General features: G+C 39.0%; 2 protein-coding genes across 4 annotated transcripts in view; one reads left to right on the forward strand and one right to left on the reverse strand.

Annotated features, from left to right (window-relative positions):
* The window catches only part of RMC1 (regulator of MON1-CCZ1), a 16591-nt gene extending 14184 nt beyond the window's left edge, over positions 1–2407 (forward strand). For both annotated transcript variants that reach the window (XM_069779172.1, XM_069779170.1), the window contains 6 exons: positions 301–420; positions 603–680; positions 844–948; positions 1034–1102; positions 1246–1471; positions 2229–2407. In XM_069779172.1, coding sequence (XP_069635273.1) covers positions 301–420; positions 603–680; positions 844–948; positions 1034–1102; positions 1246–1471; positions 2229–2308 — 678 coding nt within the window. In that variant the 3' untranslated portion in view covers positions 2309–2407. The remainder of the gene's footprint in view (positions 1–300; positions 421–602; positions 681–843; positions 949–1033; positions 1103–1245; positions 1472–2228) is intronic.
* NPC1 (NPC intracellular cholesterol transporter 1) overlaps positions 2322–25839 on the reverse strand; it is a 27838-nt gene continuing 4320 nt past the window's right edge. Inside the window, exons 2-25 of one of the 2 annotated variants that reach the window (XM_069779168.1) lie at positions 22693–22815; positions 21329–21435; positions 20558–20733; positions 19476–19643; positions 18598–18847; positions 17008–17084; positions 15964–16334; positions 15370–15596; positions 14704–14804; positions 13631–13733; positions 12480–12669; positions 11920–12102; positions 11064–11178; positions 10117–10244; positions 9887–10027; positions 9233–9322; positions 8929–9119; positions 8018–8133; positions 7318–7447; positions 6716–6916; positions 5630–5861; positions 4577–4690; positions 3629–3791; positions 2322–2948 (exon numbers count right to left, since the gene is read on the reverse strand). In XM_069779168.1, the coding sequence (XP_069635269.1) occupies positions 2866–2948; positions 3629–3791; positions 4577–4690; positions 5630–5861; positions 6716–6916; positions 7318–7447; positions 8018–8133; positions 8929–9119; positions 9233–9322; positions 9887–10027; positions 10117–10244; positions 11064–11178; positions 11920–12102; positions 12480–12669; positions 13631–13733; positions 14704–14804; positions 15370–15596; positions 15964–16334; positions 17008–17084; positions 18598–18847; positions 19476–19643; positions 20558–20733; positions 21329–21435; positions 22693–22815 (3780 nt within the window). In that variant the 3' untranslated portion in view covers positions 2322–2865. The remainder of the gene's footprint in view (positions 2949–3628; positions 3792–4576; positions 4691–5629; positions 5862–6715; positions 6917–7317; positions 7448–8017; positions 8134–8928; positions 9120–9232; positions 9323–9886; positions 10028–10116; positions 10245–11063; positions 11179–11919; positions 12103–12479; positions 12670–13630; positions 13734–14703; positions 14805–15369; positions 15597–15963; positions 16335–17007; positions 17085–18597; positions 18848–19475; positions 19644–20557; positions 20734–21328; positions 21436–22692; positions 22816–25839) is intronic. The other variant, XM_069779169.1, reaches the window with a different exon arrangement.

Consider the following 25839-nt stretch of genomic DNA (forward strand, 5'->3'; position numbering starts at 1 on the left):
CTAAAAATCCTTCTAAAGCTGAGGGCCTGTATCAACATAGTAAGGTTGATTCATCTCCTGGCTTTGAGGCATATAATAGCAGCTACATTTATATAACTTTTCAAAGGAGTTTTAAATTTAAATATGAAAGCCCACACTGAACAGAATGCATCTAGTATAACATGACCATAGATGTGAATTTGCTCAGTAGCAAAACATGTTTATAATTACATTCCCAGTGGAAAACAAGTCTCCATACAGATGAGACTGACTAAAACTGTACTGCAACACTACAGTTTTAAAAAGGCTTTCTTCTTGTAGGTGGTAGAAGCAGGCCTGAGTAGAAGTAATCCACTCCTGAAACGTCCAGTCCGCACTCAAGCAGTTATTGACCAGTCTGACATGTACACACATGTTTTATCTGTATTTACAGAGAAGAAGGTAAGTTAATTTTAAGCGCTAGTTTGGCAGTAGTCTCAAAGCAGCAAACTTAAGTTGACCACTTGAAATAACCTGCAGAAGGCTTATTGTCAGAATTAAGGCATTTTGATGTCTGTTCTTATGGGGTTGTCATTAACAGGGGAAGCTATGCAAGTTCCACCTAACACTTTTTTCTTGTCCAGGAGGCACCTCATAAGTTCACTATAGCAGTCTTGATGGAATACATTCGCTCTCTTAACCAGTTCCAGATTGCAGTTCAGGTAAAGTACTTAAATGCCAAGTATATCACCTCACTCGATGAAATTACATGGAGTTTCAGACCAGTCTTAGACACATGACCAAGTCCTATACAATACTACCTCTCCTAGATTGTAAAAACTGATATTGAGACATACCTTGATGGTCTTCTTCCTGCATTCACAGCACTACTTGTATGAACTGGTCATCAAAACCCTTGTTCAACACAACTTGTTCTACATGCTCCATCAGTTTCTGCAGTACCATGTGCTCAGTGACTCAAAGCCTTTGGTATGTAAGACAAGTTGCTTCAATAAGCTAGTGATGGAGGTAGGAAGTCTTCAGAATTTTAAGGTTATTTCTACTTTTGCCCTAGGCTTGTCTGTTACTATCCCTGGAAAGCATTTACCCTCCCGCACATCAGCTCTCTCTGGACATGTTAAAAGTAAGCATTTCAGACTATAGTAACTCAGTGTCACATGTGGGTTAGACTTGTCAAACAGCTTACCTGACCAAGCTTGAAGTGACTAACTAGCATCTCAGTCATTTGTTAGAAGCATAGTCTTACAGCTGTGATTGACTTCACAGAGACTTTCCACAGCAAATGATGAAATAGTGGAAGTTCTGTTGTCCAAACACCAAGTTTTGGCTGCCTTGAGATTCATCAGGGGTATTGGAGGACATGACAGCATTTCAGCCCGCAAATTCCTTGATGCAGCAAAACAAGCAGAAGATGACATGCTTTTCTACACTATATTCCGATTCTTTGAACAAAGAAATCAGCGTTTACGAGGAAACCCTAGTTTCACACCAGGTAAGCAATAAGCAGTTAGATGAAGATACTCAGTTGTGCAAACAGAACTAAGACTTGTTTTACTTCCAATCCAGTTGAGTCTGTATTATAAGATAAAACTCTTGGTGAATCTTAGCCTGTATTTTAGACCTAACCTTTAAGCATAGTTCCAAAGTTAACTTGTCTTACCCCTCTGTATTCTGCAACCAGGAGTAAAGAGACTGGGCCAAACAGGAACTTGCAGATTAAGTGAACCTGTTTGGCTTGCAGTTGCTGGCACTGCTTAGTTTAGCAGAGCCATTATCTCCAATTCATGCTTTCTCCTGAAGCCAGAAACTGGATCAAGAAACCTTTGAGTTCAGTTGTCTTTCCACAGATTACAAAAATTTAAGGCCTGTTTTATACTATGGTTCCTCTTACTTTAAAAACCAAGCTAAACTGCTTGCACCAGCAACATGTTCGTAATCACCAGATAGTCTGTACGCACAGAATCCCACTCCAAGATCTTACATCTTGACAGTAAAGAACTCTCATGAATATGAATCTGCTGGTTAGATAGAGGAACTAGATCAAACGTCTGCTTCATCACAAGAATACTTGTCACAGGACTGGAGATACCTCAGTATTCCAGTGCTTTAAAATTGTTAAACTCCTTTACTCAAAGACATTAGAGATAAGAATTAGTAGTTATAAATTGAGGTAAGTGAAACTACACAGTCTTGCTTTGCAGTTTTTGAGTTTAAAAGTTAACTTTTATTTTGCCCCCTCCCCCCCTTAGGTGAGCACTGTGAAGAACATGTCACCTTCTTCAAACAAGTTTTTGGAGAACAAGCTCTCATGAAGCCCACAACATTCTGAAAGACTCTTCCACTGAAATGTATAAACTTAATTTATTGCATTTAAGTAGATTTTTTGAACTACAAAATTACTATTTTATAATAAAGTATATACAAGACATTTTGGCAAATAGTACTAAAAATATTATAACTTGTGATGGCTTCCCCCTAAAAAGAGACAAAAATTGCATTGACCTGCATTTAAAATTAGTGTCAGTGGTTTAGCAGTCCATTCTCATACACATCTTGGTTTCATTGACAAAAAAAGCTATTCAACTTGCAATAGAGCTGGTTTAGGTTTCTAGAAGAAAAAGATGCAACCTCTTGAAAACAGAAGTGTTTTAGTAAACTTATTAACACACCTAGTTTTAGTAATACTGTTACATGAGCCACACGTAGCATTTCCTGAGTTTAAAGCTGTGTCCAAAGCTGCAGCTGGTATCTTCTAGTTGAATCTGTGCAGGAGTCAAGTCAGTGGTGGTTACAGCGTGATAGTCATAGAACATTGCTGTGCTTCAGTTCTTAAGAACAGTTGGGCCTAAGCCACAGTTCATGGAGTCCACTGAACACTGTTAAAAACTAGAAGTAGAGGAGTCTTTCCCGTTCTGTACCTCTGGTCCTCTCTCGTGCAGTTAGAGTTTTAGCTTTATTTACTGATGGGCCTGAGCAAGAGAAAAACAGAGTTATTCCAAGTCTCAACATTACAGCAGATCAGTTAGTCATCAAGAAGCATGCATGATCTTAGTTGTCTAGGTCCAGCTTAACGCTGATGAGACTTCAGAAGCATGTTTCTGCTCAGCTGTTAATAGCTGTCAGCAACAGCAAGGGCAGTAGGTGAATCCCCATCAGTCTTAAGCCCCTTAGTTAAGGCTCAGTTAAAATCTGCTTTTAAGAACTACACCATAGGCATGAATTTCCAAGTTCAAGAGGACAGTGTTTGGACCATCCTTACTGCAAAGCAAGATCGCTTCTGCAAATGCGGGAACAGTGTCCCACAGCAGATTTGTTGCTTCTACCCACCATCCTGTGGGTTTAGAAACATTAATCATGCTGCTGTCTGTTGAGCCACATGGGCTTCGGCAGCCACCTCCATGAAGGACAGGACAGCACAACCACAGGGCAGGCTGTGGTTGCTTCAGTTCAGCATGCCTGTAACAGCAGGCTTGCACTGCCACCAGTCAACCCTGCTTTCCAACAGACCAGCTACTTGCATGACAGAGGCACATTCAGGAACTGCTTTCTGTCCTTGCGATCCTTTCTATGTTGTGAAGAGAAAGTGTCCACAAGTAGGCCAGCTGTTTTTGTTTGAAGTGTGTTTTAGAGCAGATTTATCACATCTTACCTATGTAACTAAGCAGAACTGGAAGAAATATTAGTCCATGTGCTGCTCCTAGCAGAACCATAGCTAGATACATCCTGAAGTAAAATATCTTGAAGATTTGAGATTTGGAAAAAGCCAGTACTACAATTCCTCCAAATTTGGTCAGTGTGATACCACTGAAAACCTGTCAATAAAAAAGTGGGTTTAAGTGATAAGTAGGGCTTTATGTAATCCATTTGCTTTAAGCATTTAACAATTGGCTGAAATTCTTATATAATTTGAGGCTCCTATACACAGTATACCTCCTTACCTTAGAACCATGTCCAAGACCTACTCGGCGAGAAGAGTTCAACTTCTTGGTCCCACTAGAACCTGACACCACAGGCCAGGCTCAGTATGATTAAAAATCCACCTAATCTGTACAGCCACCTAGTTTTAGTTTCATTTTTACTTCAGGCAGATACAGATGAAAACCATTACTGAAGTAACTTACATTCCAGTGAAGTTCCTTATCTGGGTCCAGTACATGTATCACCAGAACAGTCTATTCCAACCCCATCCAGGTTGCTTATCTTAGACTACGTGACATGACAGAACTGCCTAAATACTGAACCCTGCTTGCATTCCCAAAGCTTCAACTTCATCCCATATTCAGAACAACCTTTCCTAGTCACCTCTGAGTATGTGGAAGAGAAGAGCACTTAAACTTTAACAGGACAATTCAAGGTTAATCCAAACTACTAGTTGCTTTTAGCTCTGTTCTCTACTATTAGGTAGTAGTAACATCAGACTAAAAACTGAGTCTTGATCACCCCTATTACTAGTAGAAGCCTAGGCTGACCTCTAAGAGTTTTAATCTAATATTCCATAGAGAAAAGGCAAGGTCATCCTTACAACTTAAGGATATTGGCATAGTCTGTAACATTGTAACTTGGCTACTCATTCCCACCCCACACTGTAGATACTTACTGAACTGCCCATGTGAGACAGAGCTTCTTCTGCACGCTCTACTCTACTGCCCTTAGTACTAACAGTGAACGCTCTTGTCACATGACTGCAGAATTCCACAGCAATACCACAACTCTAGAGAATGAAAAGAAACATATGTGAAGGTATCATTTTGATGAGCACTTCAATAGTAAGGTCTCTACTAGAACTCTAGACAGGCTAGAGAGGTTCTAGCAGCTGTGTTCAGTTCCCAGGGCTTCAATACAGTGCATGCAGTGAACACTGAACACTAAAACCACTTTACAGATACCAGCTGCAATAACATTGCTTTAGAGTAACACTGAGTATACATGCCAATTTGATACCATAAAAATTCAGCTGAGTTTAACACTTTAGTTTAATCCTAAAAACAAGCTGTTTAGTTATTTACAACACTGATTGAACAGTTGGCAAATCTTAGACTTATCTAGCAGGTAGACTTGCATGAACGTATGCATAGTTGTAACACAGGGCAACAGTTTACACTCTCATAACTTTCTCAGATCTTCAATAATCTCTAGAGAGCAAGGCAAGCCAGAGCTCCAGCACTCAGCTACTAGTTACTAAGTTCCAGAGTGTTTCACTAAGGTACTGTGCCCAAGTACTTTCATCAGCTTATGCAGGAACAATACTGGTACTAGCACATCACAGATCTACTCTGTAGAACATAAATACAGAAGCAGCCTTAACACTAACATTTGTATCCTTACCTTAGGCATGAACAACCTCTGTTGATGTGGAACAGCACCTAGCCTATATAGTAGCAATACAACTGTTGCTGCAGAACACAAGAGACCACCACCAGATACAGTATAGCTTACAGTTCAGTTGCTGTATCTTATCAGTACTGGGACTAATTGTCAGAATAAACCTGTTTTCTACACACCGTCTAGATGTATTAAGGTAATTCCACTACTATTCAAATGCCTGTCAAAGTTTAGTACAAAATACTAGTCAATGTCATGAATATACGTAAGACACACAGAACTGTTCAAGACTTGGAAACAGAGGCAGAGGGATGTCTTGTTAACTTACCATGACAAGATTTACTAATGAAACTGCATTTAAGCTGATGCCCCAGAGCCACATCACTCCAAACATGTTGATGATTATCATAGCAATAGTTATTGAAACTACAACAGCAGCCCATACTTCAAAACCAAGCAGCACAGTTGTCACCAAAAATATTGATCCCAAGGAGATGCAGAGGTTAAAGATGGCATCATGCACAATTGTCAAGTATTGTTCATAGAAGACATAAAACACACTGTGGAAAGAAGAGAAGTAGTTAGCCATCTTCCTTGCTATATGCTAATATTAGATTAGCCTCTGTGCTAAGGATAAAGTAGTTCTCTCATTGTAGAAGTCACCAACAGGAACTGGCTTCCTATCATCTGTGGAATGACTCCTGCAGAACACTGGCGGTTTTATGACAGCTCTTCACTAACACTTGAAATAAAGGTGGTATCTGGAAGTCAGGGCAATTCCCACACTAATAGAAGCAGCCAGAAGGTAGTTCCTCAGACTGATTGTGGCATCTGCAGGAACTGCTGCTGAGTGTCTGAACTGATTCATTATGCAGTGAGACCATAAAGATGGATAGGAGGCATTCTGCTTTGCTTCTAAGAGATTAGTATTTCAGCTGTACAGATACCAATTCCAACTCAATTTCATTGTGGTACTCTTTAGTATGTTAATCTTGCAAGCATTAGACAAGCAGTACTGGACATCACTGCTGCCTTTGCTTTAAGTTTGAATAACTTAAGTTTGAAGGCAATACATTCATGTTACAGCTTGCAACGACCCAGGTCAACATATCTACTTAAGTTAGAACTATTAAACCCTGCTATGAAAGCTAGGAAGTGCCAGAGCTGAAGCCAGAGCTTCAACCTTTGTAGCAGAGGACAGGTTTCTTGATTTAAGTTAGTAATCAACCACAGTAAAAAGCTAGTGCTGTGATCTAAATTGTATTTTTGAGGCTTTACTAGACATTCCAGAATCTCTATATTACCTCCTGCTAGACAAAACCTCAAGACTCAAGTCTAAGATGTTATTAGCCAGTACCTTTTCTCAGTTCCAAGTTGTGTATTTGTCACTAAGGTAAGAAAGATCTAAACATACCTGTAAGGAAACACCCGGTAGCTCTTCTCTTTGATGCCCATGGTTTCGGTAATGTTATCTGCTATAACCCGAGCTTTCTTCATAGCATCAATAAAATCAGATGATGTTTTCAGTACAGTATGGTATGTCATAAAATAAGTAGCTCCAACATCAGATTTGTTGTGTATAAAGTTGACAGCAGAGTTATATGCAGCATGTCCTCTATATAAACATAGTAACATTTTATATGTCAATATCAGTGATAACCATTCACATTTACTAGCTTTTATAACTTCTAATTTTGTTTCTAAGAGTTTCCAAAACTGATAAAAGCTTCAGGGCACAATACATTTCAAGATTGCACAGGATATACTAGAACAGACTGACAACAGAAGTTGTTTCTCTTTGTACAGGGGAAAGCTGCTGTTCCATTCAGTTGATTATGCGTTTGTTCTCCCACTTTTGTTCCAGAAAATACTATAGAACAGGTGAAATGTCAATGTTTGTATGACTTTTAGAAGGACATTAGATATCCAACCTTGCAGACATAAAAAAGTCACACTTCCAGAGCAAATACCTTTGACATACTGGTCTAAGCAATATATATAGAATATAGCTCTTACCCTTTGCCACATTTAGGATTAGGGTTGTCCGATAGGAACATTGGCAAAAATGTCATGAAGTCTTTGCCCTGTGGTCTCTGCTTGCCTTCTTGAGTCAGTGGTCGACAACGAGTGCAGGATGGATCAGTGACTGAAGAAATACAGGACCAAGGTCAGCTACAGGATCAAGTATTCTTTGTCATAACATTAGCAGCTTCTGACTTGCAATACTACAGGATACAATTCCATAAAGAGGCATTTCCATTGATGAAATTGCTGATCAGCCCTGAAATTCTGTATAAAATTTGTAGTCCTTTATTTTTTATTACTACTAAGGCAAGGGCTACTAGAGAACTCAGTTACTTAGTGCACTATCTACATTAGACCCAATGAGAATTATACCAAACTGAAGGATCCGAACAAAGAGCATTAAGTTTGTGTGCTCTAATGAAACCAGCAGAAGGATCAAAATTGTTAAAACGAGTTATTTTTTGAATAGTCATTACATTGGTTGTCTAGATAGGCTGTCTTCAACCTGCAGCATTCCAGCAGAACATTTAAATTCACTCAAACAGCAGTTTAAACAAATTAGAGGGCAACTCAGGAGGTGCCTGCTCACAGTAAGAAAAGCTATTCACCTGACTCATACCACAATAAAATGTTTTGGCTGTGAAACTTATAAACCAAGCTAATCCCCTAGCAACAAGATGGATGCTAATACCTGAAGCATTGCAAAACTGTCCAGTGGTATTGTAGACTCTGCAACAGGATGACTGTGGCTTCACCCAGTCAAAGTAGTCATCAATCCAGGATGATGGGGCGTAGCCTATCCTCGTGCTAATAAAATAATGTAACATATCCATCATCAGTAATTTTTATGTTTCACTCCAGAACACATCCCTTGATCTCTCCAGTGCTGGCCTACACCATGTCAACTCATTCTGGTCCAAGCTACTTAGCTCTCTGTAGTCCCCTGCTCCAGCACCCCAATCCCAGAGCCAGTCTTGCTTGTAACACTGCAGCTAGCAAACAGCAGGAGCTTCCTCCTTGCATTCAAGTTCCACTGCCAAGCTCAGCTTTGTTTCCCTGTCCACTCTATGACCATCCTATTCCAGATATTGTTGCCTCAGTTTTCAAGCAAGGCTCCTCCATCAGCTAGGCTGAAGCAAAACCACTGAACTACAGTGGAAGGAATCGGGAATAGACTTTCTTCAGTTGTTAGCTACTGAACTCCAGATACAATTCCTGCTTAGCCTTGCTAGGCTAGACGAGTTTTATCCACCAAGTTTAGAAGCTGAGCATGCAAGTCATTTTCCAGGAGAGCTTAACCACACAGGGGTTTTCATGAGTTTTTCTTCCTACCATTCCCAGATTTCTTGAAGGATCAAGCCCCTTTTCCAAACCCAAGTACATCAATATATCTCACCAGTCCAGTCCAGACAGTTTTTATCCTCATTCTAGGAGGCTACCACAGCTTCTCCCCACCCCACCCACCAAAACCACAGTATAAAGCAAGTACAACAGAGTGTCAGTTGTACAATCAACAGCTGAGCCTGAACTAAATTAAAAGGACACACTGGTCAGCTACCTCTCTTCCATGTGATTATGCAGAGAAAAGCATGAAAGACTTACTAGCTACCAATTTCAGCAGCATTGAAGACTTGCTGGACAAGTGAATCATTATTACATCCCACTCCACCACAGACCATGTTCTGCCCTTCCAAAGATGTGTAGTTGTGCCCTTCTTCTAAGACAAAGTAGACAGGAGGACCTGCATGCAGGTACTTGCCGAGCTGGCTGAAGTAATCCATTACATAGGAGTCCTTAAAGGGAAAGCTTTGAGTTACTATTACATAATGTTGAGGTAGCACAGCAAGATATCAAGGTTTCAATTCAGCCACAAATTGCTGAAGAGCAACATGATCTTACAACTTACATCTGGCATTGAGAGAGACTGATCCAGTCCAATCTCTACATTGTGTATAACTGCTGTACTGAATGACAGAACACCCACGAACACTGCTATCTGCAAAAAAGCAAATTCAGGGAAGTGAGAACAGTACAGAAACAACAAGCAATAGAAGTAACTTACTAAGTTAATGGGAACCATATAAAGAGGCTCTAGCTTAAGTATGCTACCCAGGCTTAGTACAACAGTGGCAGTAAAACCTAGCTACTCAGAGTTCCCTTTGCTGCCATAAGGGAAAATTTATACTTAGAAGGCAGCAGTGAAAGATATGCTAAACACCTTCTGTAAATAAGCACAGTAACCTCAAAGTGAATCACAGATTCAGCAACACCTGTAGGAGCCAATATGTGCTGATTTTTTACATATGCCTAAAGCGATTCAACTGTCAGTAATGCAACTCTTAAATCTGGGCCTTAGACAATCCAAGGTCAAACCTCTTATTTACTAGAAATACTCTTGCAGTTAGAAAAGCTCATTCCAATACTAATGCTGAAAGCAAAAATCCTAGAAGCTTCATTTGTTCCATTGTGTTGAAGATTTTTCTTCAGTACAAGACCGTCAGGCTCACTATGCTTTTGCTCAAGTTTAGATGACTGCTTACTGCACACAAAGTATACATACTACTATTGGTCTCATCCAATCCTTAAGCAGATATGGAGAATACAGATTTCTGAAGAACAGAAATAAGATGCTCTCAGAACGTTGAACTCCACTCATTTCTTCATTGCTTTTGATGCAACACAGAATATCCAGTCTATTCCTCTGAAAATTGATTAATGCCAGATTTAGTACAGTTCTGCAAAAGATGCCATCTGTATCATACTGCAGTTACAAGTGCATTTAATACTCACCTCTTGACGCTTAATATCCAAGCCCAGGAGACTTACAAAGCAAGTGACTTGAAGAATAAAGTCTATGAGCACAGCCATTCCAGCAAAAAGGGAGAATGTGCGAACCGCTGGCATCGTAGACAGTGTCCCTGAAGGAAGTGACCCAGTTTGTTAAACAAGCAAGCTCCCTTCTCTCAGAAATGCATGAGCATTTTCTAGACAGATAGCCAATTTAAGTGTTAGGACAAAGAGCCTTTCTCTTCAAAGTAAAGAAAACAGCTGATATGAACCTGGCTACAACTGCTGTCTTTGACCTGTTTGACAGCATTAAGGGTGTGCAAAAAAGTGACTAGCTTTAAGACATTTCTCAATTCCAAAGTTATTAATCTTGCGCAGGCTGCGTGAGAGGGTAGTTAAGGAATGCTGTCAAGCAAATCTTGCTTCAATATTAAGCTACTCAATGCAAGTTGAATCAATGGCAAATTACACTCCAAGTAAGTAAGTTTATTATGAAAGAAGGCCAATTTATACTTGAAGGGTAACAACATAAGATATGCCTCTAACACATACTGCAAGAGTGAGCCTCAAACATAATCTGTCATAGGGGTGTTTTTCCAAGCAGGGGCAAGATGACCGAATACAATGTAGGAGCTAATACGCCCTGATATTTGATATATTACTAAGGTCAAATTTAGACTTGACTGTCACTACAAATCAGTAAAACCTCCAGCCAATTCAAGCCTAAGAGCTTGACAAATTCAGAACTACATCTTTTTAACTGTGCCAGTCTCTTAAAGTACTACAATACCTATACTCAGCAGAGGACAAATAAACTTGATTACAGCAATGAACAACTAAGATAAACTTCCTCTACAAATTCTTGCTTTGTTTTTATATTCTAGTTTTGCATTTATTCTTGCAGTATGCAGGTATAAGGCCCTTATCTTCAAATATTAAAGAAGTCTTACCAAGAAAGAATGCCACAGTCTCCGAAAAAGACGAGAGAAACATACTGGGTGCCACATCTCCCAAGACTCTGCCAATCTGTTTATCCAGAGTTTCACCCTGAAGGCGCTCATCTCTCTGTTTTAAGGCAATGATTTATTATAATTAGGAATCACACAATTTAGAAAGTGCTGTCATATGGCTTAAAAAAACCCCAAACTTTCAAACATCCAAAACTATCTTTTATTATTTTCACTGCATTAATGTGAGTTAGATAAAGAAAACAGAGATTCCCTAATACAAAAGGAGCATGAACGTCCCCTGTTGCCTTGCTTCAAACTTAAGATACAGTACTAAGTTCAGTACTTCAGCCAAAACCACACACTTACCAGAGGCAGTGCCAGTTTCAGTGGGTTATTGAGCCTGTCAAATCAGAAAGCTGATTACCCACCAAGACTTAGTGTCAAAGTCCCTGGTCTGAAGCATGTAGTTTAATCCATGATTACTGCTCACAATACACGAAAAGTACAAGTGATCAAAACAGTAGTCAAGTTCTACAACTACCAGAGAAGGATGTTAAAAATATACTAATGATGTACAAATGAATAATATGGGCCAGAAACTATGTTAAATGAGCCTGATATCAACTAGCAGTAAGAAAAAGCAGGTGTATTAATTTTACTTTTTTTGGAGGGGGGGCGGAGGGCACAGGCAATGCAGGGAGGAATGTACATAAAAGTCTTGGCTCTCTTCAAGATCACTATATATCCTGTGAGAGTCCAGAGCTGCTCAGACTGGGCTGAGCACTGGAATGCAGAAGACCTTCTGCTCCAAGTTAACAGCCTACATTTAGAAAAGTCCATATGAAAGAATATATACCTGAAGCGTCTGGACTATAATGAAAATGTTGTCCACCCCAATAGCCAGCACCAAGAAGGGAATTACTTCTATCACAATCAGTGTCAGTGGGATTCCGAAGTAGCTGAAAATGCCGATAGAACATGCCACTGAGCTTAGTACAATCAGGATGCCTGCAATGCCCAGGGAGATCTTTGAATCCACCTAAAAAATTTGTAATGTCTGTCAACAAAACCAGCTCATCACACAGGACAGATTATAGCAAAGGTAAAAACATATTCTGACATTTAGCGTAGTTAGTAGAAAGCTTACTTTTCTGGTTCTTTTGAAGATCCACATACATAAACTTAACTGTGCATTTCAAGTGAAAACAGACTTAGTTGAGGCTATGAAGCACACATGAATTGTCAAGTGTGACAAGGACAATGCCCCCCTTAGCTCCTACCCAAGGGGAACTCAATGCTTTAGGACAAGATTGAGTATGAGCATTCTGCAAAAATATTTAAGTCACTTAAAGCTACGAAAAACTAGTCAGCAAGCTGTAGCTTCAGTGTTTATAGCAATGACAACTATACACATACCAGCAGTCTTCTACAGCTCTGGATATGTCCCAAAGCTATGGAGATGTACACAAACATTACAATATAGCTTATCAACACAGTGCCAATATCACTGTTGCTTTCACGATTGATTTCATCTTCAATACTCCGTTCAGCAGAAAATGATATAGTTAAGTTTGGATTATCATAGTTCTTCAAAAAGTTAATAAACCTAAAAAAAAAAAGTCAGTCACACTTTAAAAGATAAAACATTTTGTATTAGAAATACTTAGAAGTCTGTTGAAGGCAAATTTAAATCATCTGTGTGGTACAAGAGCACACTGTGGCCAGACAGTACTTTGAGACACCCTCCTCATTTTTAAAAAAAGGGATGCTGGCTACACACCCCTAGAACTCTGCTCCAAGCACTAGAAATGCACTATGCTGAAATACTTCCCATGTTCTCTCCAGAGTTTGAGGACAACCAGATATCTTGCATAAGCGTAAGCTATTTCAAAGTGTAAGTACAATTTTCCTCAAAGCTAGACCTAGAAGTACACACATGAAATATGACTGCACCTTGCTTACAGGACTTGAAAAATTTATTAGCCCTTATTTCAGTTCCCCTAACTGAAGAGAGGTGCTTGTGACACAGGTAGACACTAGTTATACATGTACTTAGTCTCAGACTTCCTAGTACAGTATTTTTTATCTGAACTGTTAGCCAGAGCAGTTGGCCTGTGTAAGCCAACATCAGCTCTTCAAGATGGTGAAGGGTGTGAAAGCTTTAGATCCTCATCTGGAAGATGTTTTTAAAAGTTAAAGTTTAAGAAATGTAGGATAATGCTGGATGTTTCCACTGGTTGTTAACAGTCCAGTAGATTGAAGAGTCTACCTGTGTAATTCTAGCCAAAGTAAAATATATCAAATCCTTTCTAGAATTACATATCAGCAAGTACTACTAAACAGTCACTGACAAGACTAGAATCTACCTCAAAGCAAATGAAGTACACCAGATAAAGTGAAAGTCTTATGACCAGTATAGTCTGTCCTCAACCCGGTTGCTGCCTCTCAAAACATCCCTGTAGTTATACTGAAAAATTGCCAGTACAGTACAGGTGTTTTTAAAGCAGCTTTAAATGTAGATACATGAAAGTAATGTATGCATTTCAGAATAGAGGAAGCCTACTTACTCTTTTTCCCACGCCAAGGCTTTCATTAGCTTTCTTGAGTCATTGTAGTAGTTGTTGACAGGAAAAGTAATAACAAGAGCTGTAGCATTATTATAGTTATCATCTATGGAGTAGGAAAAAAATTGTCAGGCATTATGAAATGGAGCTTACATTCCAGTATAGGCAGGTACAATTAAGTTTAAAATGAGTATTGTCCAAAGCAATCCCATCCCTACAACTCCATTAAATGTAATCTGTTTAACAACACTGAGTTCTCAAACACACTACTGAAATAAGAATAGAAGCTGATAAGCACTCCAGATTGTACTCAAAAGTAATTATTCATTATTTACCATGTTCATGGCACTCTGATATTAAGTTGTTGCATGGTTAGACAAGGGGCTACTATATAACCAGTGCTTATGACTTTCCATCTAATGAGAAACAGGATGTGGTTTCCTAAATACTGTGCCTCTTGCATTCTTAGATTTTTCTCAAAGCAAGTACAAAAACCCTACAGTTTAATCAAGAAGTGCCTGCCTTCAAGGCCTGTTTTAATACATTTGTGTTTGATGTATCTATCAAGTTATATTTAATTGGATAAATTGCTTGAACAAAATTCTGGCTTCAGAATAATTATGGAAGGATCTCCTTTGTGAACACCTTAATCTTTTCTCAACTGCTTTGTCAGATCAGTGACAAAACTTAGTATTCTAACTCAAAAGCAAAATACATGCACATCCCAGCATATCAACTTGAGATACTTCATATCTTTATCTAGTCTCCAGAAACTAGAGATCCTTTAGCAGGCCCAAAGCAGACTGAATATTTGGATACTTGTCAACAAAGCTAGTACGTTCCAGTAATAGACTGCTTGCACTTTGCACTTCCAGAGTAGTCTGCCTCCAATTTCAGAACTGATCTACTGAAAAGTTATTTAGAATATTCTTACTTGTAGAAAGTTTAACAAAACTCCAGTTTCTCTGGAGTGCATTTAAATATCTGTGTTAATAAGAATGCACCTTTAGTGCAAAAGACAGCACACAAGTATGTACTCTGAAGACTTAAAACGACAATACTGTTTTGACACCTACCATCATATCCTCCCAACACGAGCCATGGAAATACAGGTCCACCAAATGTTCCTAAGCAGGGATCGTGAAGCAAGCTTGTGTCATTCAGTGATGCAGGAGCCCTAAAGAGACCACCAGCAATAAATAACTGTTAGCTTCTGCTTGACTACTGATGCACAGCACCACAGGACAAAAGTAAAAAGCTGTTGCGTTAACTGATTACCAAGAGAGAAACAAGATAAGACTGCTAGTGATACATCGTCCTTGTGCTACATTTGCTTTGACTTTACAGTTTTAAAGGTGTCTTCCTTATAGCTTCCAAGACAAGGAGTAGCTTCTACCCAACTGAACTATAAACTGAAGTGAAAGTTTAGAAACAGTCTTCTGTTACAGAACTCTACTTCTCAGAAGCGTTTGAAACATGTTTAAGCTATACCAGAGCCAGTGTCTGCCCCAAACCAAGCTTAACTGGAAACCTGATCAAAACGTAACTCCTGCTGAAGTACTAAGACACAGAAACACAAGCAACCTATACTAATCTGCAGTTCCACATAGTATTGTGAGTTTTTTTAAAAAGGAGTAGGAAAAGGTTCAAGGGGGGAGTGAGAACTAGCTAGTTTTGTTTCCCAGCAAGACAAAGACCTAGCTGGCCTACAGTACAGTTACACGTTTTTTCAAACTGCTTACCGAACACAGTATAAGAAGTGAGTGTGGTAGTCAGCATAGACAAAGAACTCATCCCCAATAGCATGATCCAGAACAGAATGACTGTTCTGAAAGTAGTTGAGTACACTCAGTATAGTGCAGTTGTTGTTGTAGGGAGCAAGAGGAGCCAGGCAGATGTCTTTCAGCGTTACAGTTTCATTGTCAAAAGAAGCAGTTATGTTGACAATAGCATCCTGCAAATCCAGTACCTTGAAAAAACAAACCAAACCATAGTTTAAGAGCAGCACAAGAAAGCATTTCCCTTGCAAGACAGGACTCAAGTGCATGTAATAACCCTGTAAGTTTCCAGGGACAGTGGCACATATCAATAAGAGCATGTTACTAAACTTATTATGTCCATGTTCACACCAAGAATACTTACTGGAACTTAGCTTGCAAGTCTACTTCTAACAGAAAGGTTTTCAGCAAAAAGCTTTTATAGTAAGACTAAAATGTTTAATATGAGTATCTAGTGACTGTCTTGTTGGACACATGGCATTACAGATGGAAGCCAACTCCATATGGTTATACCTGTTAGGTATGTCTACATCTTTGCTCTTGGAAAGTCCCAGTTACCTGATGGAGAATGTCTTTAGTAAGTGGAGGCCCAAAAGGTATATCTGCTCCTGATGGGTAAGGCGAATAGGTGTCTGGATGGCTGTTTGGTGCTCGAATAATAAGTTGTTCAGTACGAAAGAAAGGCCCAAAGTGTGTGTCAAAGTACTCCTTCTCCTTGCGAGCTTGGCTGCTTGGGGCTGACCAGAGATCTACAGGGTTTGTAGTTGCTTTAACGTATATGAAGCCTGAGCAACACATTGCAATGAAGACCACAGAGAAGAGGATAACAGGACGTGGATTTCTGACACAGAAAGCCCCCCATGATGTGAATGTCATCCTTAGGCCATTCTCAAACCTTTCACCAAGCCTTTCACCACAGGTAATTTTCCCTGTGAGAGCAAGAAGTAAACAGTAAATGTTTGAGAAGTCAGTTAAGCAGCAGCATTTTCTTGAAGTCCACTAGGAAAGATGAAATTTTATTCTAGCTCTGTTTGTAGTAAGCACCAGAAGCTATGTCTACACTGACAGTCAGACCCAGGGGCCAATCCTTGGCTGAGATCAAGGTGGCACAAACCAGCTTGTACCTAACACTGCCCCTTCTAATGTAAGGTTGTCTTTGACAACAGCAGGCACAGCAAATAAAGATAGGAAGCAGCTAAAAGATACATAAGCATTAAAATGAGCTACATCTCAGCTGCTACACAAATTAAAATACAGTTCTTTCATGACATGCTTTGAATAGATTCATGCATGGATGGGTCAGAACATGATTAAATTGATTTTAGCATCAGGTTGCCCCCTCCGCCCCCAGCTACAAAGCACTCCAGAACTTCTGATTAGCATTACTAGATCCATAAACTGTGCACCCAGGGCTATCAGCATCCAGCAAAATAGGGTTAAGTACTACTCTAAAAGAGAGATACTGGCCAAAAGAGTGAAATAAAGACCTGTAAGAATGGATTATATGGCCCAACAAAGCTAAAATTCCAGAGCCCATCCGCAGGAAAGGGATGCACTTAAGCTGAGTTTCTAATAATTCTATTGCTCTTATCCAAGACATACCATTGTCACGATGGGAATTCACAGAAAAGGCTATATTGCTGTCAATTGGTGTGTACTCTGAGACAAAGTGCCGCCTCCTGCAAGACAAAAGGCTATGTTACCCTGCTCCCCCAATAAGGTATCTTTTGGGGTTTGTACAGTAAGAATGGAGTCCAATGCTAGTAATAAATTTGATATTTGACTCCTCCAGAATCTATAGGCATCATGTTTCCCCTACACCCATCCACTCAAGAACAGCAATCTCCAGCTTTATGATCCTTTGGAACATCTTACAGCCACATCAGCTGTCTTAAACTTCTCCAGCTTGGATAAAGCACACATTCTTTACTCATATTTAGAAGATCAGTAGCATTAACAGCACAGGGAATCTCTTTAAACTGATCATAACTTAGAGTGCTAACATTTGCAAGAGATTTCTACATTAGAAATATTTTACTTCATTAGTCAAACTGCTTAAGTTACACCTACTTAGCCTGAAGAAAAGAAGTGAGGAAAAAGGAAAATAAGGTACTTTCTTCCTGTCCTGAAGACAGGCAAGTTATAGCATAGAACACTTATGACAGACCTATATTGCTTATACTCATTCCTGATACCCAGAGCAGAAGATAAGTTCAACAGCCTCCTCATGGTAATCTAATCAGACCTCCAATTATGGCAGGATGTTTTGGGCTATGAACCAGACATCTCAAACACCCCTACCATATCATGTAGTTTACTATGCATGTTGCCCAGTAAGATAAGACTGCTGAGCGTGTCATAAGTTTGTTGCACCCACTATCCTCTTCTACACAGATTTAATTCTTATTACACAGCAATTTCAGATTCCTGGTCATAACTGAACAATATTAAAGTTGTACTGAAAAGTGCCACCATACTTAAGGACATTAGCTAGTGGAAGCCTCTGGAAAATGCTATTAAGAAATATTAATAGGTTTCCACTGCTCCAGATTGCTAGCACACCCACACCAAAGCATTTATAGCTACAGCTACTTGTGCTCTTTACTAGCAAATATCACATAGCACAGAGAAGCTGCCTTGCTACTCCTTACTTTACAAAATGCTATAATTACTGGAAGCTCAGCTTTTGTTTAGTTTGTTTTTTTTTTCAAAACAGGAGACTAAGTATTCATGACTTAATTTGCAATAGGACAGTGATTGTTTTGTTACAAGTATTAGCCTGCAGGAAAACTACATTATGATTGCATGTGGCTGCCAATACTAGATCTTGCTCTCTCCCAATGATTCTGAATTGAGTTCCTACAATCCCATTATCTTCAAGTCAAACTTTTATGCATTTCCCCAGACTTCTTCATACTCTCAAGTTCTTGCTTATTAAAGTTGTAGAGTTGTGTATTTGATCCTGTAGCTAGGGATGCCATCAGTTGCGCATGAACTAAACCGACTTCTGCACTCACTTTCTACCACATGGGTTTAGGTGTTAGAACACTCCCTGTAAGTATAAGCATCTGCCACAGAACATGACTTTCGGCTGGATGAGGAAGTAGAGACATAAGCATTCTGTGCTGGGCAAAGGAAGTTTTCAGGGAAAAGGCAAGTGACTTTCAGAGCCGAGCATTTTGAATGCTTTACCTGTAACACCAGACTCCAAAAACTAGTGCAAAAAATATGAGTAGAAATCCCATGTAGGAGATCCACATGATGACATACATAGCATCCAAACCAAACAAAAGCCAAGGAGCAGGCAATGGAGGGGGTTGAGGTTTTGGACCACAAACAATTGAACAGTCCTGACAGCTGCATGGTCCTGTTGAATCATCCATAGACTCATTACAGCCTTTGGTAGCATTGTTCATAGGATTCATGCCACGGACAGGAGCATCTATGACAAATCAGAAGTTGCAGAGCCCAGGTAAAAATTCAGAACTTCAAAACAGAAGCTTCCCAGTTAAATGAGTTAACCCTTTATATGAAAGCCTGTAGCCTCTATAAAGAGTAGCTTTTCTTGGTGTTATAGCTGAAGAAGCCACTGCCTTTTCCATAGCAGGTAATGACTATTTACAGTTGTCAACTAAATAACTGGTCATGTTTTAGAACACTTCAGTCTATAAAACTAATAAGCACATATTTCTATCATCCCAGCAACAATTTGTCATCCCCTTCATCTGTTCAGACTGTGAAATGTGCAACAACTTCCTTACAAAGAAATCCTAAAGGATCAGGGTACTTGTCCTAGTTTCCCAAGGAATACAAGCTGTCCAGTTGCCTAAGCTCAGTCCATCCCTTAATGAGTCTGAGATCTATACAGCAAGAAGCTGCATACAAAGCAAGCACAAAGTATGACTTCCAAGCAGAAATTAAAAAAAGATAACTGGTTTAGCTTACATTGCTTTGAAAGCCTCTGACTGCAGACATTCATTGCTAGGCAGCTGTTTAACAAATGAATACACTAGCTATAGCACACAGCCTTTGACAGAAGCTTCAAAGGCAAGGACTGTTCAATTTCTTACCTGAAAAGATAGGAATAATGCTGAAAGGAGTTTGTCCATTGTCTTTACTAAACATGTACTCAATCCAGTTGGTTGCATTGCAGTCCTTGACATCCTTCCCGCACAGCAGCCCCAGTGCTTTAACATTACTTGATGGAGCCTCCACATCTTTGCAGGCATTATACATTGCTAGGAAGAGTGTATGAAGACAGAAGAGTCATTAAACCAATGTTGTAATTTATGTGAGCATTCCAAGTATTTCCAATAATTACAGACTCAGAGTTCTAAGAACATGCTCATAGCTTTCAAGAGGAAACATCTTAAGATAGTGAAATAATGCTTTCGGTTGTATTTACAGTATTCAAGGTTACAATGCTTTGTTACAGCTATCTTAATGCAGATTCAGGTGGCCTACTTGCAGTACACTAGAACCTACTTTACTGTTTAAGAGGGAACAGTACTTAATATAAAGTTCCTTTCAGAGGAAGTTGACAAATATTTAAGGTACTTTTGACCTGTAGGCCATATATGACTTTCAGGCGTCTCATAACTTGATTAAAAGTTACTGCACAAAGTCTATAAAGACCGAGCTAATACTTCAAGTTCGCTATAAAACCAAAATACAACCCAAATCTGTTTGTTCTTAGAAAAAACAACTTTGGATTTGACAAAGGATTAGAACAGTCCCTTTCAAGAGGGGCGAGTACCTCACAGAGAGCCATTGTAGTGCACTATGTACAAACTTTACTATCGTACTTGCTAGACAGTTTTAATATCACACAGGCTTTCCACATTCAGTATTTGGCAACAGCTTTGTTTTTCTGAAGTTAGGCATCATGGTTATGAGCTATTAACCATATCTATAGAAGTCCAGTCTCAGCTGAGTCTTCAAAACCACTATTAATAGTGTCAGTGTAACATCTCCTACCCAGGCAGAGGTTAGTGTTCCAGCAGTTTCAAGGGGAACCTACTGGTACCTATTTGATGCCTCAAACATCAGAAGACAGTCGGAGAGATGTTTCCCCCTCCCAACTCTTCCTGAGAAAGTATTGGTCTTGTTACCTTGACAAAAGCCTAGGTAAATTAACACTCTGTTTACTCACCATTTGCAAAGCGTTCTCCAATAAAGTACTGCAGCTCTGTAATGCTACTTCTGTTCTCTTTTAAAATTGGATCATAATAAGGTATGGTGCTTGTAACATTCAAAAAGTCAGACTGATCTGGACTGCAAGTCAGTTCACAGAAGAGGTTTATCAAGTTGTAAAAACATGAGGGACATCTGGGTAGGAAAGTCAATGCAGTAATCAGATTAAGAGGTAAAGATGCAAGGCATATCTGATTTGACCTACACAGCAAGCGTAAACATTCTACTCAGTGACAGAACAAAATATTTAAATTCTGTAAGTGTTTAATCAGTAATAAAACATTAGTTGATGCTTAAAATTGTTTAATACTCATCAGTAGCATCAACATCATTCACTAGCAAAATTGCTCACCTCAAATAGCAGATACAAGCAGAATTTGACTAGAATTTGAAGGAAAACTTAGCTGCTGCTAGCATGAAGACTTCTGTTAGAACAAGAAGACTGAACAGTACTTTATGTCACCCTCTTCTGAAGTTTTCGTTACAAATACAATAGCTTGAGACAAACTTGGGTAATGTTTATTCTACCAACTAACTCAATCCAGACTGCAAGTAGTTGTTTCATGAAATTAAAGCCCCCGATATGGAAGAGGAAGTCTTTCCAAGAGCTTGCTCCAATAAGCCTTTAAATGAAATTACCACCGTTTCTAAAGACTATTGGAACAGAAGAGTCTTAATGTGCTTTCTTATTACATTAAAGCTCTAGTTGCTTTGCCATTCATTAGCATACCTGGAGAGAAACTGTAGAGGCAGCTGCAAGTTGTTTTTCAAAGTCTGAAGCTGTCGAACATCACAGCAAGTGCTAACATTGCCAAAGAATAAACCAGGACAGAGTTCCTTAAATAAAAACAGTATTGAGATCAGGGGGAAAGGAAGGAAAAGTATGTTTAAGACTTCAGAACTCATTATAGTTATGGGTTCTGCCTCAGCATATTTCAGAAGACTAGCTAGTGCTGTGGGAGAGGCATAGAAAAAAAACCAGTCTAGTCAACGAGATTCTTTAGAGAATAGGGAAAGAATAACTTTTTATTCAAGGCATCACTTCCTTTTTTTTTAAAGCTCCTTCAGATGATCTTTAGTCACCAGGGTCTATATATAGAATGATAATGGTATTTTAGAGTCTGAGTAAGGGGACAACACATGTTTACCCAAGTTGAAAGTATTCCTGCAGCTTATCCTCTAGTATGCCTTCTGGATAGTATCAGATTTTGAAGTCTCAGAAGGCAAGCCACTAACCACAAAATCATTGATTACCTGGAAGGGCTATTTCATGTTCAGTTTATAGAAGAGACAAATGCATTTAATACAAGTATAACCGATAGTAACATACAAGAACTGTACATTAAGTCTTCAGAAACAGTACAAAACAGTAATTAGCTCACCTACATAAGTCACTCCCACCACCAGCCAAACCACTGTTTAACTCAATAGCTATTTCACACTTTAAAGCTTTGACTATCATCTGCCAGAAGACAAGTCTGGCAATATCATCCTATACTGTGCATCAAAAACACAAATTGTATTTTGACCATGGTTTTGTTCACTTTGACAGCCAAAGCCCAGATAAGGAAATATGGTCTCACACTAGGCACAGCTAAGGAGACTGAACTTTGTCCAAGTTTGCTCCATGTGAATGAGTACAGTTACTGCCTTCCTATTTAAGGAAGATATCAGAAATGATCAGATGATGGAAAACATAGTTTAGTCTTGTCCTTTAGAGATCAGGATGGCATAACTGCAGAATGTATCATAGTTTGGAAGAGTCCTGAAAAAACCCAGTCTGACTAAAGAGTGCTCAAATCAGTGAGGAAAACATGCAGGAAAGTGAACCAATCCTTTAATTAAGGTTATGTTTGTGAAAGCCTGTAATCACAGGTTTTGGAGACTTTATCTCTGAACAGAAACTGACATATATTACCTTCACACAGTTGGGGCTATGAGCTCTACCTGAGAAATCAGAGATAATCTGTTCACTTTCTCATCAAGTTAGGATGAGAAAGCTAAAGGTCATAGTGTAGGTCCAACAGAACCCAATACAGAACTCTGAAGTGTAGGAGAATTATTTCTAGCAGCAGACGTCCAAAAGAAGCTCACCTGCATTAAGTCATAGCCATCCTCTGGTAGTGCTATTGGTGGTCCATCATAAGCACAGTTGTATCTCTTGTCTCCAGAAGCAACTCCACATTCCCCATACCAGACACACAATTGCGGAAGTACCTAATCAACACAAGACAACTGATTAACTGCAAGGAATAGTTGCCAAATTCCTCAGCTCTTGTAGAGTTTAGGTGCTACCATTCCAAAAGTCATTTACAATCCAGATTAGGTAAATTCCTGCTAATTTAAACACCAGCACGTACTACCTAAAACACAAATTAACAAAAGCATGTGTTTTTGACATGGTGCATATCACCACTGATGTCCAGCTCAGCTCCCCACCCTTCCTTGCCCAGTCTCAAAATAGGAAGTAGACTGTCTATAGTTAAGACCAAGTATAAGAGTTACTCGAGAAAAACCTAAACCAGTACTTGAATACCACCTCCAAACAGAAAAAGGTGATGTAGAAAATTTGTTCATGCAAGACAATGCATACGATTAGTGGGTTAAACTGTCACTTCAGAACATGAGTCAGTGTATATGGAGAGCAGAATATTGCTTATATGCAGTATTTCAGTTCCTCCTGCCAACTTTTAATCCTTCTTGCAAACTCAGTCGCTTACAGTGACAGACTGAGGAGGTATCAGCATAAAGGATTCTGAAACAGAACTTCACAGCTCTGCATTCACCATAGAATGCCATATATTGTCACAATCTCAAAGGATGCTCTCCATCACCACTTTCAAGCCTAAGCATGCAACATTTAAATGGGCTTACAGTGCTAAGTAAAAAGAAAAAAGCTTCAAGCCTCATTTTAAAGATGTTTCAACTTAAGGCACTATTGAAAAAATTCAGAAACAGGTTCTTTATCATGTGCATAAAATAAAGGGAACTGAAAAAGGACAATGGCACCTTGTGAGCCTTATATTTTCGTTTGGTTGTGCTGACACCAAGACATGTGAAATGCTAAACCAAAATACTTATTCTGAAAATTAAAACATTTAATGCAATAACAAGTTATTTACAGCAAAAGCTTTAAGACAGCTCCAAGGTTTTCCCTATGCACCTGGGCTGCAAGTGGAAAGCAGACTGCACAAACATTTACTACACTTGTGCCAGCTCTGATCATAAGTTTGCATGGTACAGTTTGAGAGATAACCAACCTATTTGTATCTCCTGAACAACCTTGACCTAGCATTTGTAGAAACGCCATGTGCTTATGCTGCAAGGACAGACTGCTGCGCTTTGTTCTTGACCATGAATAATGTTGTTTACTGATCAGAGAGGTCCCTGAAACGCTGTGTTCATAATACCCAGGAGCTACCCAGAATTATGCCTCCACAACATGTGTTGTGCTGAACAATGCTGACAGTTCTTTAAAAAAAAAGAATTACTGATGTACTTTTTGATCAGGACAATAACCATCACCAATTTATCTGACCCTGTTAGAAATGTTTTCCCATTAACTTAACCTAGCTAACATGGCCCAATTCAAAGTTACTCACTATAATCCAGATCCAAAAGTCAGTTTAAGTACCACTCAAGATCACCACTTCATTTGTCTACTCCAGCATTTCTTCTAGCTAATCTTGTAACTAGCTGCTAAGGATCACCATATTCTTACACACAAGTTAGAAAGCACCCCTTAAGACTGCACTTGTAAGCACTGAATGTTTAACACCAGCATAAGCCAAAAAGTTAAATTCCCATAACTTGGAGACTATTTACAGAAACTACATTGGAAATTTGTCCATGCATCAAATTAATCTAAGTCAACACTTCTTTGCTGCAAATTCAGAATACCCTATCTTCACCTCTGCTTCCTCACACCTGTATACTCCAGTTTCAATAGCAAACAATCTACTAGTGTGGAAAGAAGATGGTTTAGTGTTTGTACGTACCAATGTCAGAAGTGAATTAATCGTCTCTTCAAGAGGAAGCAGAGATTCACTGCTATTCTTGCAAAAGGGCAAAGAATTTTGAGCTGCTTACTACCGCCCATGAGAACAGAATTAGGCATTTCTTCAGTATCAGGCTGGCTTCCATGTTTAGTCTAGAACCGTTTGTAATCATACTTTCTATGAACCAGTTTGTAATCATACTTTCTATGAACGCTTTCTAAAAAACACTTTCTTTGCTTCATTAAGTCTTGTTATCTAACACTTCTTAATATTTAAAGCCCCCCAAATTATCAACCTACTCTTTTCAGAAAGAATTGGCTTCTTCCAGAGTGGAAAGTGTGGTAGTTACAAAAAACTTACCAGGGCATTTCTTACCTAGGAAAACTTAAAGTAAATTTCAGCTATCACATCAGGCCAACTGAGAGTTCTATTGTTTTTAAAATGTTGTCTGTGTTTCAAGGTAACATTTCCTTGGTTATAACTACACAGATACAAGGTAAAATACAAGCTGTATTATGTCTATAAATTTACCTAGAAGGCTCTTTGCCATCATTTTCAGGACAGAACATAAAGCAACTTACTTGCACACAACACTTGGTCATGCACCAAAAAGTATTCAGCTAAACACACAAGAAAATAAGGCAAGATGACATGTTTCAGCCTAGTGTTAGTTTACACTTGTAATTTGAAAAAAGAATTTAGAACCATATTACTGAAGTTCCACATTGATAAAAACCTACAATGGAAAAATCAACATGTTTATCACTCAAACTTTCAGCCTGTTTAGAAAAGCTGAACAGATCAGTTACTTTTAACTACTGGAAGAGCACTTAGACCTAGAACTGCAAGTTTGAATACTCTGTTTTAGTATTAACACCAAGAACATGATTTCAGAGACAATCTAAGATTAGATATTTATGCTATGACCTAGCAGGATCTCACTAATAAAAGTCTGAATTTGTTCCTTGAACTGGTAAGCTTCAGTGATCTTTGATTTACAGTGGCTGAACCAAGTCAATTAAGCCTGAAAAACACCAAATCATTTAAGTCAGAAGCCTAAAGTCACCAACATAGCTCTTGCACGTTAACAAGTCAATAGCATGCTCATTACTGAGTCAGCCACAAAATATGGGAGAGGGCTGGTCTCCTAGGGTTCAGACAGTATTTGGGGATACTACAAGTAACTAAGTAACTACACCATTACCACTAATAAGATACAGCTGAAGTTCTTCCCCCAAAAACC

Source organism: Haliaeetus albicilla, chromosome 3 (assembly GCF_947461875.1).
Source record: "Haliaeetus albicilla chromosome 3, bHalAlb1.1, whole genome shotgun sequence".
NCBI lineage: Eukaryota > Metazoa > Chordata > Aves > Accipitriformes > Accipitridae > Haliaeetus > Haliaeetus albicilla.